Raw genomic sequence first — 12,649 nt, 5'->3', positions numbered from 1 at the left:
AACACTAATATTCCCGCTCTATAATAACACTAATATTCCCGCTCTATAATAACACTAATATTCCTGCCGTCTCTATAATAACACTAATATTCCTGCTCTATAATAACACTAATATTCCCGCTCTATAATAACACTAATATTCCCGCTCTATAATAACACTAATATTCCCGCTCTATAATAACACTAATATTCCTGCCGTCTCTATAATAACACTAATATTCCCGCTCTATAATAACACTAATATTCCCGCTCTATAATAACACTAATATTCCTGCCGTCTCTATAATAACACTAATATTCCTGCTCTATAATAACACTAATATTCCTGCCGTCTCTATAATAACACTAATATTCCTGCTCTATAATAACACTAATATTCCCGCTCTATAATAACACTAATATTCCCGCTCTATAATAGACGTTCACTCAGTCGGTGTAACACAAGCTGACGTTCACTCAGTCGGTGTAACACAAGCTGACGTTCACTCAGTCGGTGTAACACAAGCTGACGTTCACTCAGTCAGTGTAACACAAGCTGATGTTCACTCAGTCGGTGTAACAAGCTGACGTTCACTCAGTCGGTTTAACACAAGCTGACGTTCACTCAGTCGGTTTAACACAAGCTGACGTTCACTCAGTCGGTGTAACACAAGCTGACGTTCACTCAGTCGGTGTAACACAAGCTGACGTTCACTCAGTCGGTTTAACACAAGCTGACCTTCACTCAGTCGGTGTAACACAAGCTGATGTTCACTCAGTCGGTGTAACACAAGCTGACGTTCACTCAGTCGGTGTAACAAGCTGACGTTCACTCAGTCGGTTTAACACAAGCTGACGTTCACTCAGTCGGTGTAACACAAGCTGACGTTCACTCAGTCGGTGTAACACAAGCTGACGTTCACTCAGTCGGTGTAACACAAGCTGACGTTCACTCAGTCGGTTTAACACAAGCTGACGTTCACTCAGTCGGTTTAACACAAGCTGACGTTCACTCAGTCGGTGTAACACAAGCTGACGTTCACTCAGTCGGTTTAACACAAGCTGACGTTCACTCAGTCGGTTTAACACAAGCTGACGTTCACTCAGTCGGTTTAACACAAGCTGACGTTCACTCAGTCGGTGTGACACAAGCTGACGTTCACTCAGTCGGTTTGACACAAGCTGACGTTCACTCAGTCGGTGTGACACAAGCTGACGTTCACTCAGTCGGTGTGACACAAGCTGACGTTCACTCAGTCGGTGTAACAAGCTGACGTTCACTCAGTCGGTGTAACACAAGCTGACGTTCACTCAGTCGGTTTAACACAAGCTGACATTCACTCAGTCGGTTTAACACAAGCTGACATTCACTCAGTCGGTGTAACACAAGCTGACATTCACTCAGTCGGTTTAACACAAGCTGACATTCACTCAGTCGGTGTAACACAAGCTGACGTTCACTCAGTCGGTGTAACACAAGCTGACGTTCACTCAGTCGGTTTAACACAAGCTGACGTTCACTCAGTCGGTTTAACACAAGCTGACGTTCACTCAGTCGGTTTAACACAAGCTGACGTTCACTCAGTCGGTTTAACACAAGCTGACGTTCACTCAGTCGGTGTAACAAGCTGACGTTCACTCAGTCGGTGTAACACAAGCTGACGTTCACTCAGTCGGTGTGACAAGCTGACGTTCACTCAGTCGGTGTAACAAGCTGACGTTCACTCAGTCGGTGTAACACAAGCTGACGTTCACTCAGTCGGTGTGACACAAGCTGACATTCACTCAGTCGGTGTGACACAAGCTGACATTCACTCAGTCGGTGTAACACAAGCTGACGTTCACTCAGTCGGTGTGACACAAGCTGACATTCACTCAGTCGGTTTAACACAAGCTGGCATTCACTCAGTCGGTGTAACAAGCTGGCGTTCACTCAGTCGGTGTAACACAAGCTGACGTTCACTCAGTCGGTGTAACACAAGCTGACATTCACTCAGTCGGTGTAACAAGCTGACATTCACTCAGTCGGTGTAACACAAGCTGACGTTCACTCAGTCGGTGTAACAAGCTGACGTTCACTCAGTCGGTGTGACACAAGCTGACGTTCACTCAGTCGGTGTGACACAAGCTGACGTTCACTCAGTCGGTGTAACAAGCTGACGTTCACTCAGTCGGTGTAACAAGCTGACGTTCACTCAGTCGGTGTAACAAGCTGACGTTCACTCAGTCGGTGTAACAAGCTGACGTTCACTCAGTCGGTGTAACACAAGCTGACGTTCACTCAGTCGGTGTAACACAAGCTGACGTTCACTCAGTCAGTGTAACACAAGCTGACGTTCACTCAGTCGGTGTAACACAAGCTGACATTCACTCAGTCGGTGTGACACAAGCTGACATTCACTCAGTCGGTGTGACACAAGCTGACGTTCATTCAGTCGGTGTAATATTACCTGTGTCGCTGGTATGGGAGGCTCATGGTGTTACTGTGGTGAAGGTAGAAGTCAGTGGGCAGTTCCCAGAGATGAGGCTTTGATTCTGACGGCTGGAAGACCTGCAGGAACAGGTTTATAGCGTCCTGTCTGTCTGCATCTGAGAGAGAGACACACACACACACACACACACACACACATTAAATACATAATACATAACACTGCTCATGTCTGACCAAATCTTAGTTTAAGCTTGTTTTACATTCATGCATTTGGCAGATGCTTTTATCCAAAGCAACTTGCATTGTATTCAATGCAATCTCCATTTTATTAGCTCAAGCATTTACAGGTTTTTAGCGTCCTGTCTGTCTGCATCTGAGAGAGACAGACAGACACATTATTTACATAATACTTCTCATGTCTGACCAAATCTTAGTTTAAGCTGCATTTTATTTAGTTTTTGTTTGTTTTGTTTTAACCAAAGTGACTTGCACTGCATTCAAGGTTTACATTTTATTAGCTCAAGCATTTCCTGGGACATCGCTAGCGACACGCTCTTCTGTTTGATTCGGTTTTTACAATTTATCCATTTGGCAGATGTTTTAACCAATATTTATTTAATTGTATTTTTATTTTATTTTATTATTTATTTTATTTTTTATTTATTTATTCAATACTGTTATTTAATATAATTGTATTATTATTATTATTTTACATTTGAATTACATTAGGCATTACATTCAAGGTATTTTTATATAAAAAATAATTTCATCATTTTAATGTATTGATTTGTTTTTCATTTTATTATTTTTTAATGAATTGTCTTTTATTTATTAAATAATGTTATTTAAAATAATTGTATTCATATTTTTACATTACATTATATTTAACCATTTGGCAGACATTTTAACCAAAGCATATATTATTACACACGATACTAAATACTTTTAGAAATTTCTTATTAGGGCCCAAGCCCTGAAAGGGCGAAGGCCCTATTGTTTTCGGTAGGATTATTATTATTATTATTAGGGCCCAAGCCCTGAAAGGGCGAAGGCCCTATTGTTTTCGGTAGGATTATTATTATTATTATTATTATTATTATTATTATTTTGTCAACCTTTCGGGCACTTTTGGGGCCCTTAACATGCTCGAAAACTCTTGAAATTTTGCACACACGTCAGAACCCGCGGCCATCAGGGCCGGACTGAAGCTGGTACCCGGGCGTGGCAGGGGGGCTCGACAGCGCCCCCTGGAACGGGATCCAAACACGTGTCCATAAATCAAACACGCTTGCATGTAATAATATGAAACTCGGTACACATATAGATCTCATTGGGCCGAACAACTTTCGTGCTCTAAGTTTTACGCCAGCCAAACAGGAAGTTGGCTATTTAGCGTTGTTTGGAAACGCATGCTGTGGAATTTAATGTACTCCTCCTAGGGAATTCATCGATTCGCCTCCAAACTCGGTGTGCATGAAGTCAAGACATTGAGGATGCTAAATTGCGGACGGATTTTTGATATCTCGAACGGTTTGGCCGTGGCGAGGAAACAAATTTATGGCGAAAAAATGAAACAGGAAGTGTGTTATAACTTCTGCATACATTAACTGATCTTGATGAAACTTCAGCAGTGTGTTCGTTGTAAGAGGCCGATCACATGGATGTGACTATTGTGAGTCAAAGTTATAGCGCCACCAACAGGCAGCAGGAAGTACATCACTTTCAAAATGCTTTGAAATCAGTGTCTTATTTTTACCCGATTTGCTTCAAACTTTATGCGTACAATGTAGACACACGGCAGATGTAAACCTGTGAAAGGATTATTGATATCTTAGATACTGTTGCCGTGGCAACGCATCAAACTTTAATATTATTTTTTGATGCTTTTGAGACTCTTAACATACTTGAAATTGCATGAAACTCAACAGACACATCACATTTATTAGCCCGTAGACATGTGCAAAGTTTCAGAAACGGGCGTGGTGGAATGGCTCAGTAGCGCCACCTTTAGTCAAAAATGGGGGCTTAGTTTTTCCTAGAATCACAAAACTTGGTATGTGTATTGTTCTCATCAAGACGGACAACTTTCTAATTTACATGAACCATCTCCGACCAACAGGAAGAGAGATATTTTGGTTTGAATGTGGATTTTCTGAAGAATTTTCTCTCCCTCTCTCTGTGTCTGTGTGTGTGTGAGGGGAGGGGGGGATTTGACTATTGCTTTTATATTGTTAATCAAGGTTTCAGGGGCTTTTGGGGTCCTTAACGTGCTCAAAAACTCTTGAAACTTTGCACACAGGTCAGAACCCACGGCCATCAGGGCCGGGCTGAAGCTGGTACCCGGGCGTGGCTGGGGGGCTCAACAGCGCCCCCTTGAACGGGGTTCTAAAACTTGATCCATATATCAAACACGCTCGCATGAATTAATATGAAACTCGGTACACATATAGATCTCATCGGGCCGAACAACTTTACCCCGGTCAAGTTTTACGCCAGCCCAACAGGAAGTCGGCTATTATGGGTTGTTTGGAAAACGCTTGCTGTGGAATGTGAAATACTCCTCCTAGAAAATTCACCGTGTCCCCTTCAAACTCGGTGTGCATGTAGTCAAGACTTTGAGGATGCTAAATTGCGGACGGATTTTTGATATCTCGAACGGTTTGGCTGTGGCGAGGAATCGAATTTATGGCGAGAAAAGAGAAACACGGAAGTGGAATAACTTCTGCATACATTAACTGATCTTGATGAAACTTCAGCAGTGTGTTCGTGGTAAGAGGCCGATCAGATGGATGTAGCTATTGTGAGTCAAAGTTATAGCGCCACCAACTGGCAGCAGGAAGTGTGTCACTTTCAACATGCTTTTGACAAAAGTGGGGGGGTTAGTTTTAACTACAGTAAAGAAAAAACAGTTTGTATATTGTTCTCATCAAGCCGGACAACTTTCTAATTTACATTCAATAGCTCTGGCCATCAGGAAGTCAGATATTTTGGTCTGAATGTGGATTTTTTTGCAAAATCAGCCTCTGAATTTTTAGCCACTCCTCTTAAACTATTTATTTTATTCGTACCAAACTTTTTCAACATGATGAAACTACATTAAATATGCTAAATTGTGAATGGATAATAAATATCTCAAATGGTTTTGCTATGGCGAGGGATTAAAGTAATGTCCAAAAAGGAAACACTAAAAATCTTCTAAAAATGTAATTATATACCATTAATTTCTATATAAAAGAATACAAATATCACAACTAAACCCATTTTATTCTGTTTTTGCAATTCAAGAAGAATGAAAAAGTTAAAACAGGCTATTTAGTGCTATTTGGTTCAACAAAAAAGCAAACATAGGGCTATACTGCCCTCTTGTGTCCAAAAGGACATCAAAATAGTATATAAAACTTTTTACCAGGTAGGCCAATATTGTATTTAAATATACATTTATTAGGTATGTGTCTGAGGATATTTTCCCACCGGTTAATCGACGTGTGACACGAGTGGGTGCTTTTAAATCGCTAATATAATAGTGAAAGAAAAATAATGATAATGTTGCACACACAAATCACACACATGTGGGAAAGAATGATGCTTTTAAACAACACTAAACCGCCATTAGGTGTCGCCAGGCATCCATCTTAATAAGCGAGTCATTGATTCATTCGTTCAAACGATTCGTTCGAATGAGTCGATCACGATTAAGACAGATGTTTATGGATTGATCATTCAATCTTTGAGTCAACCGATTCGTTAAAAATGCTGAATCGTTCAGTTATGAGAAAACACGTGATGGTTCTGCCGTGATCTTTGTTTAACTATTTTCGCTGCTGAAACAGAACAAAAACAGTCAACATTGAATCTAAAATGTAAGTGACTTAATTGTAACTGTTTATTAACCTGTTGTATGAAATCTAGGGGTGGGAGAAAAAATGTATTCTTAGATGCATCGCGATGCGGACGTGGACGATTCTGAATCGATTCACAAATGTCAAAAAATCGATTCTCTAAAAAAATATTTTTCTAATAACGTAATATTGACGGAAGGCAAAAGGCGGAACTCTAAGCGGACGTGCGTGCAGTCTGTGGCGCGCACATAACAGAGAAGTTTCTTCTGCTCACCAAGGCTGCATTTATTTGATTAAAAATACAAACAAAAACAGTAATATTGTAAAATATTATTCCAATTTAAAACGGCTGCTTTCTATTTTAATATATTTTAAACTGTTATTTATTCCTGTGATCAAAGCTGAGTTTTCAGCATCATTACTCCAGTCGTCACTGTCACATGATCCTTCAGAAATTATTCTAATATGATGATTGATACTCAAGAAACATTCATTATTATTTTAAATGTCGAAAACAGTTGTGTACAGTCTTTGATGAATAGAAAGTTCAAAAGAACAGCATTTATCTGAAATCTAAAGCTTTTGTAACGTTAAACACTACCGCTCAAAAGTTTTGGGTTAGTAATAATTACAATTTTATTTTTGGGGGAAATAAATAAAATAAATCAGTACTTTTATTTATGAAGGATGAGTTAAACTGATCAACAGTTACAGTAAAGACATTTATAATGTTAAAAATATATATATTTGAAATATATGCTGTTCTTTTGAACTTAACATTCATCAAAGCATTTTGAAAAAAAAAATCTGTACACAACTGTTTTCAACATTGAAAATAATAATGAATATTTATTGAGCATCAATCATCATATTAGTATGATTTCTGAAGGATCATGTGACACTGAAGACTGGAGTAATGATGCTGAAAACTCAACTTTGATCACAGAAATGAATTACTATGTAAAATATTTAAAAATTGAAAACAGCTGTTTTAAATTGGAATAATATTTCACAATATTACTGTTTTTGTTTGTATTTTTAATCAATAAATGCAGCCTTGGTGAGCAGAAGAGACTTCTCCTAAAAACATTAAAAATCTTACTGACCCCAAACTTTTGAACAATAATATATATATATATATATATATATATATATATATATATATATATATATATATATATATATATATATATATATATATATATATATATATAAATATAGCTGCGAGCAGCGATGGAGGGCCCAAGCCGGCGGTACCGCCACCCCGGTGCCTTTAGGTAACTAAAGGCACCGGGGTTGCGGTGCCACCGGCTTGGGCCCGTAATCGCTGCTCGCAGCTATATTTATTATTATTATTATTATTTTGTCAACCTTTCGGGCACTTTTGGGGCCCTTAACATGCTCGAAAACTCTTGAAATTTTGCACACAGGTCAGAATCCGCGGCCATCAGGGCCGGACTGAAGCTGGTACCCGGGCGTGGCAGGGGGCCTCGACAGCGCCCCCTGGAACGGGATCCGAACACTTGTCCATAAATCAGACACGCTTGCATGTAATAATATGAAACTCGTTACACATATAGACCTCATCGGGCCGAACAACTTTCGTGCTCTAAGTTTTACGCCAGACCAACAGGAAGTCAGCTATTATGGGTTGTTTGGAAACGCATGCTGTGGAATTTGATGTACTCCTCCTAGGAAATTCATTCATTCGCCTCCAAACTCGGTCGGCATGAAGTCAAGACATTGAGGATGCTAAATTGCGGACGGATTTTTGATATCTCGAACGGTTTGGCCGTGGCAAGGAAACGAATTTATGGCGAATAATTCAAACAGGAAGTGTGTTATAACTTCTGCATACATTAACTGATCTTGATGAAACTTCAGCAGTGTGTTAGTTGTAAGAGGCCGATCACATGGATGTGACATTTGTGAGTCAAAGTTATAGCGCCACCAACTGGCAACAGGAAGTGTGTCACTTTCAAAATGCTTTGAAATCACCCTCTTATTTTTACCCGATTTGCTTAAAACTTTATGTGTATAATGTAAACACACGGCAGATGTAGACCTGTGAAAGGATTATTGATATCTTAGATACTGTTGCCGTGGCAATGCATTAAACTTTAATATTCTTTTCGGATGCTTTTGAGACTCTTCACATGCTTGAAAATGCATGAAACTCGACAGACACATCACATTTATTATCCAGTAGACATGTGAAAAGTTTCCGAAACGGGCGTGGTGAAATGGCTCAGTAGCGCCACCTTTAGTCAAAAATGGGGGCTTAGTTTTTCTTAGAATCACAAAACTTGGTAGGTGTATTGTTCTCATCAAGCCGGACAACTTTCTCATTTACAGTCATAACCTCAGACCACCAGGAAGTCAGATATTTTGGTTTGAATGTGGATTTTCTGGAGAATTTTCTCTCTCTCTCTGTGTGTCTGTGTGTGTGTGTGTGGGGGGGGGGGGATGGGGGGGGGGTTGTATATTCCATTTAATCTTTGTTTTTCAAGGTTTCAGGGGCTTTTGGGGCCCTTAACTTGCTCGAAAACTCTTGAAACTTTGCACACAGGTCAGAACCCACGGTCATCAGGGACGGGCTGAATCTGGTAGCCGGGCGTGGCAGGGGGGCTCGACAGCGCCCCCTTGAACGGGGTTCTAAAACTTGGTCCATATATCAAACACGCTTGCATGAATCAATTTGAAACTCGGTACACATATAGATCTCATCGGGCCGAACAACTTTCGTGCTCTAAGTTTTACGCCAGCCCAACAGGAAGTCGGCTATTTAGGGTTGTTTGGAAACGCTTGCTGTGGAATTTAATGTACTCCTCCTAGGAAATACATCGATTCGCCTCCAAACTCGGTCAGCGTGAAGTCAAGGCATTGAGGATGCTAAATTGCGGACGGATCTTTGATATCTTGAACGGTTTGGCCGTGGCGAGGAAATGAATTTATGGCGAGAAAAGAGAGACACGAAGTGTTATAACTTCTGCATACATTAACTGATCTTGATGAAACTTCAGCAGTGTGTTTGTGATAAGAGGCCGATCAGATGGATGTAACTATTGTGAGTCAAAGTTATAGCGCCACCAACTGGCAGCAGGAAGTGTGTCACTTTCAACATGCTTTTGACAAAAGTGGGGGGGTTAGTTTTACCAACAGTTACAAACATGAGTATATATATTGGTCTCACCGAGCCGGACAACTTTCTAATTAACAGTCATTAGCTCAGAGCAAAAGAAAGTCAGATATTTTGGTTTGAATGTGGATTTTTTGGATATTTCAGACTCTGAGTTTTTAGCTACTCTTCCAAACTGGCTTATTTTATTCACACCAAACTTTTTCAAAATGATGAAAATACATTAAAGATGCTAAATTGTGAACGGATATTAAACATCTCAAATGTTTTTGCTATAGTGAGGGACTGAAGTAATGTACAAAAATTAAACACTAAAAGCCTCATCTTCTAAAAATGTAATTATACACCATTTATTTCTATAAAAGTATACAAATATCACAACCAAACTCATTTTATTCTTTTTTTTTTTTTAAATTTAATAATTATTTATAAGTTTAAAAATAGTAATTGTACTATTTAGTCTCATAAAAGTCAAGTCATACATAGGGCTATACTGCCCTCTTGTGTTCAAAATCAGGTAGGCCTATTGTATTTACATAAAAATATACTAGGTATGTGACGGTGAGAAAATTTTACCACCGGTTAATCGACGTGTGACACCGCTGGGGGCTTTTGAATCGCAAACTTAAAAACGAAAGTAAAATATTTTCGTCCGCACTGACATTGATAGTGGTTGATAATAATAATAATAATTTGTTACATTTATATAGCGCTTTTTCTGAGACCTCAAAGCGCTTTACATAGATGGGGGGAATCTCCTCAACCACCACCAATGTGCAGCATCCACTTGGATGATGCGACGGCAGCCATATTGCGCCAGAACGCCCACCACACACCATCTTACTGGTGGAGAGGAGACAGTGATGAAGCCAATCAGTATATCAGTACATGGGGATGATTAGGAGGCCATGATGGATAGAGGCCAAGGGGCAAATTTGGCCAGGATGCCGGGGTTACACCCCTACTCTTTTTCGAAGGACATCCTGGGATTTTTAATGACCACAGAGAGTCAGGACCTCGGTTTAACGTCTCATCCGAAGGACGGTGCTCTTTTGGCAGTATAGGGTCCCCGTCACTAGACTGGGGCATTAGGACTCACACAGACTACAGGGTGAGCGGTTGAGCGGGCGTTTCAAATGAATTCCTATGGAAGTAGGAATAAACTGAAAAACGTTCACTCTATTCTGCTCGTTCCTTGTCGTGGATGCGCACCATGAATGCCCGTGCAGCCATGAGCATTTTAGTTTAATTTTAAAATTAGCGCCTTTCGGGGGGTGGATTGCTTGAAATTATTTTACAAAAGCACAATATTGTGTCTTATTGCGACAGTACACAAATATAAGTTAACACTTTGCAGTTTGAATGTGGTCCTGTATAATGACGTATGTTTTTATGTGTCCACTGTTCCATCGCGCCCACGCCACACACACACACACACACATGCACACACACACACACACACACACACACACACACACACACATTCCAGCATTGCAATCTTGACATCGCAGCCTGTTCATTATAGCCATATATATATATATATATATATATATATATAAATATAGCTGCGAGCAGCGATGAAGGGCCAAAGCCGGCGGTACCGCCACCCCGGTGCCTTTAGGTAAAGGCACCGGGGTTGCGGTGCCACCGGCTTGGGCCCGTAATCGCTGCTCGCAGCTATATTTATTATTATTATTATTATTTTGTCAACCTTTCGGCCACTTTTGGGGCCCTTAACATGCTCGAAAACTCTTGAAATTTGGCACACAGGTCAGAACCCGCGGCCATCAGGGCTGGACTGAAGCTGGTACCCGGGCGTGGCAGGGGGGCTCGACAGCGCCCCCTGGAACGGGATCCGAACACGTGTCCATAAATCAAACACGCTTGCATGTAATAATATGAAACTCGGTACACATATAGATCTCATCGGGCCGAACAACTTTCGTGCTCTAAGTTTTACGCCAGCCCAACAGGAAGTCGGCTATTTAGGGTTGTTTGGAAACGCATGCTGTGGAATTTAATGTACTCCTCCTAGGGAATTCATCCAATCTCCTCCAAACTCGGTCAGCATGAAGTCAAGACATTGAGGATGCTAAATTGCGGACGGATTTTTGATATCTCGAACGGTTTGGCCGTGGCGAGGAAACGAATTTATGGCGAAAAAATGAAACAGGAAGTGTGTTATAACTTCTGCATACATTAACTGATCTTGATGAAACTTCAGCAGTGTGTTCGTTGTAAGAGGCCGATCGCACAGATGTGACTATTGTGAGTCAAAGTTATAGCGCCACCAACAGGCAGCAGGAAGTACATCACTATTAAAATGCTTTGAAATCACTGTCTTATTTTTACCAGATTTGCTTCAAACTTTATGTGTAGAATGTAGACACACGGCAGATGTAAACCTGTGAAATGATTATTGATATCTTAGATACTGTTGCCGTGGCAACGCATCAAACTTTAATATTCTTTTTTTATGCTTTTGAGACTCTTAACATACTTGAAATTGCATGAAACTCGACAGACACATCACATTTATTAGCCCGTAGACATGTGCAAAGTTTCAGAAACGGGCGTGGTGAGGGGCTCAGTAGCGCCACCTTTAGTCATAAGTGGGGGGGTTAGTTTTATCAACAGCAACAAAACTTGGTATGTGTATTGTTCTCATCAAGACGGACAACTTTCTAATTTACATGATATATCTCCGACCAACAGGAAGAGAGATATTTTGGTTTGAATGTGGATTTTCTGAAGAATTTTCTCTCCCTCTCTCTGTGTCTCTGTGTGTGTGAGGGGAGGGGGGATTTGACTATTGCTTTTGTATTGTTAATCAAGGTTTCTGGGGCTTTTGGGGTCCTTAACATGCTCAAAAACTCTTGAAACTTTGTACACAAGTCAGAACCCCCTGCCATCAGGGACGGGCTGAAGCTGGTACCCGGGCGTGGCAGGGGGGCTCAACAGCGCCCCCTTGAAAGGGGTCCCAAAACTTGGTCCATAGATCAAACACGCTTGCATGAATTAATATGAAACTCGGTACACATATAGATCTCATCGGGCCGAACAACTTTCCCCCGGTCAAGTTTTACGCCAGCCCAACAGGAAGTCGGCTATTATGGGTTGTTTGGAAAACGCTCGCTGTGGAATGCGAAGTACTCCTCCTAGAGAATTCATCCAATCCCCACCAAACTCGGTGTGCATGAAGTCAAGACATTGAGGATGCTAAATTGCGGACGGATTTTTGATATCTCGAACGGTTTGGCC

General features: G+C 40.7%; 1 protein-coding gene across 2 annotated transcripts in view; it reads right to left on the bottom strand.

Moving 5' to 3' along the window:
* fig4a (FIG4 phosphoinositide 5-phosphatase a) overlaps positions 1–12,649 on the bottom strand; it is a 112,559-nt gene that overhangs the window by 31,726 nt on the left and 68,184 nt on the right. For both annotated transcript variants that reach the window (XM_084090872.1, XM_084090873.1), the window contains exon 17: positions 2,430–2,568. In XM_084090872.1, coding sequence (XP_083946998.1) covers positions 2,430–2,568 — 139 coding nt within the window. The remainder of the gene's footprint in view (positions 1–2,429; positions 2,569–12,649) is intronic.

The sequence above is a fragment of the Abramis brama genome, assembly GCF_963993115.1.
Source record: "Abramis brama genome assembly, chromosome: 18".
NCBI lineage: Eukaryota > Metazoa > Chordata > Actinopteri > Cypriniformes > Leuciscidae > Abramis > Abramis brama.
Note: the sequence above shows the minus strand (reverse complement) of the source record. Positions and strands in the feature narration are given on the sequence as shown.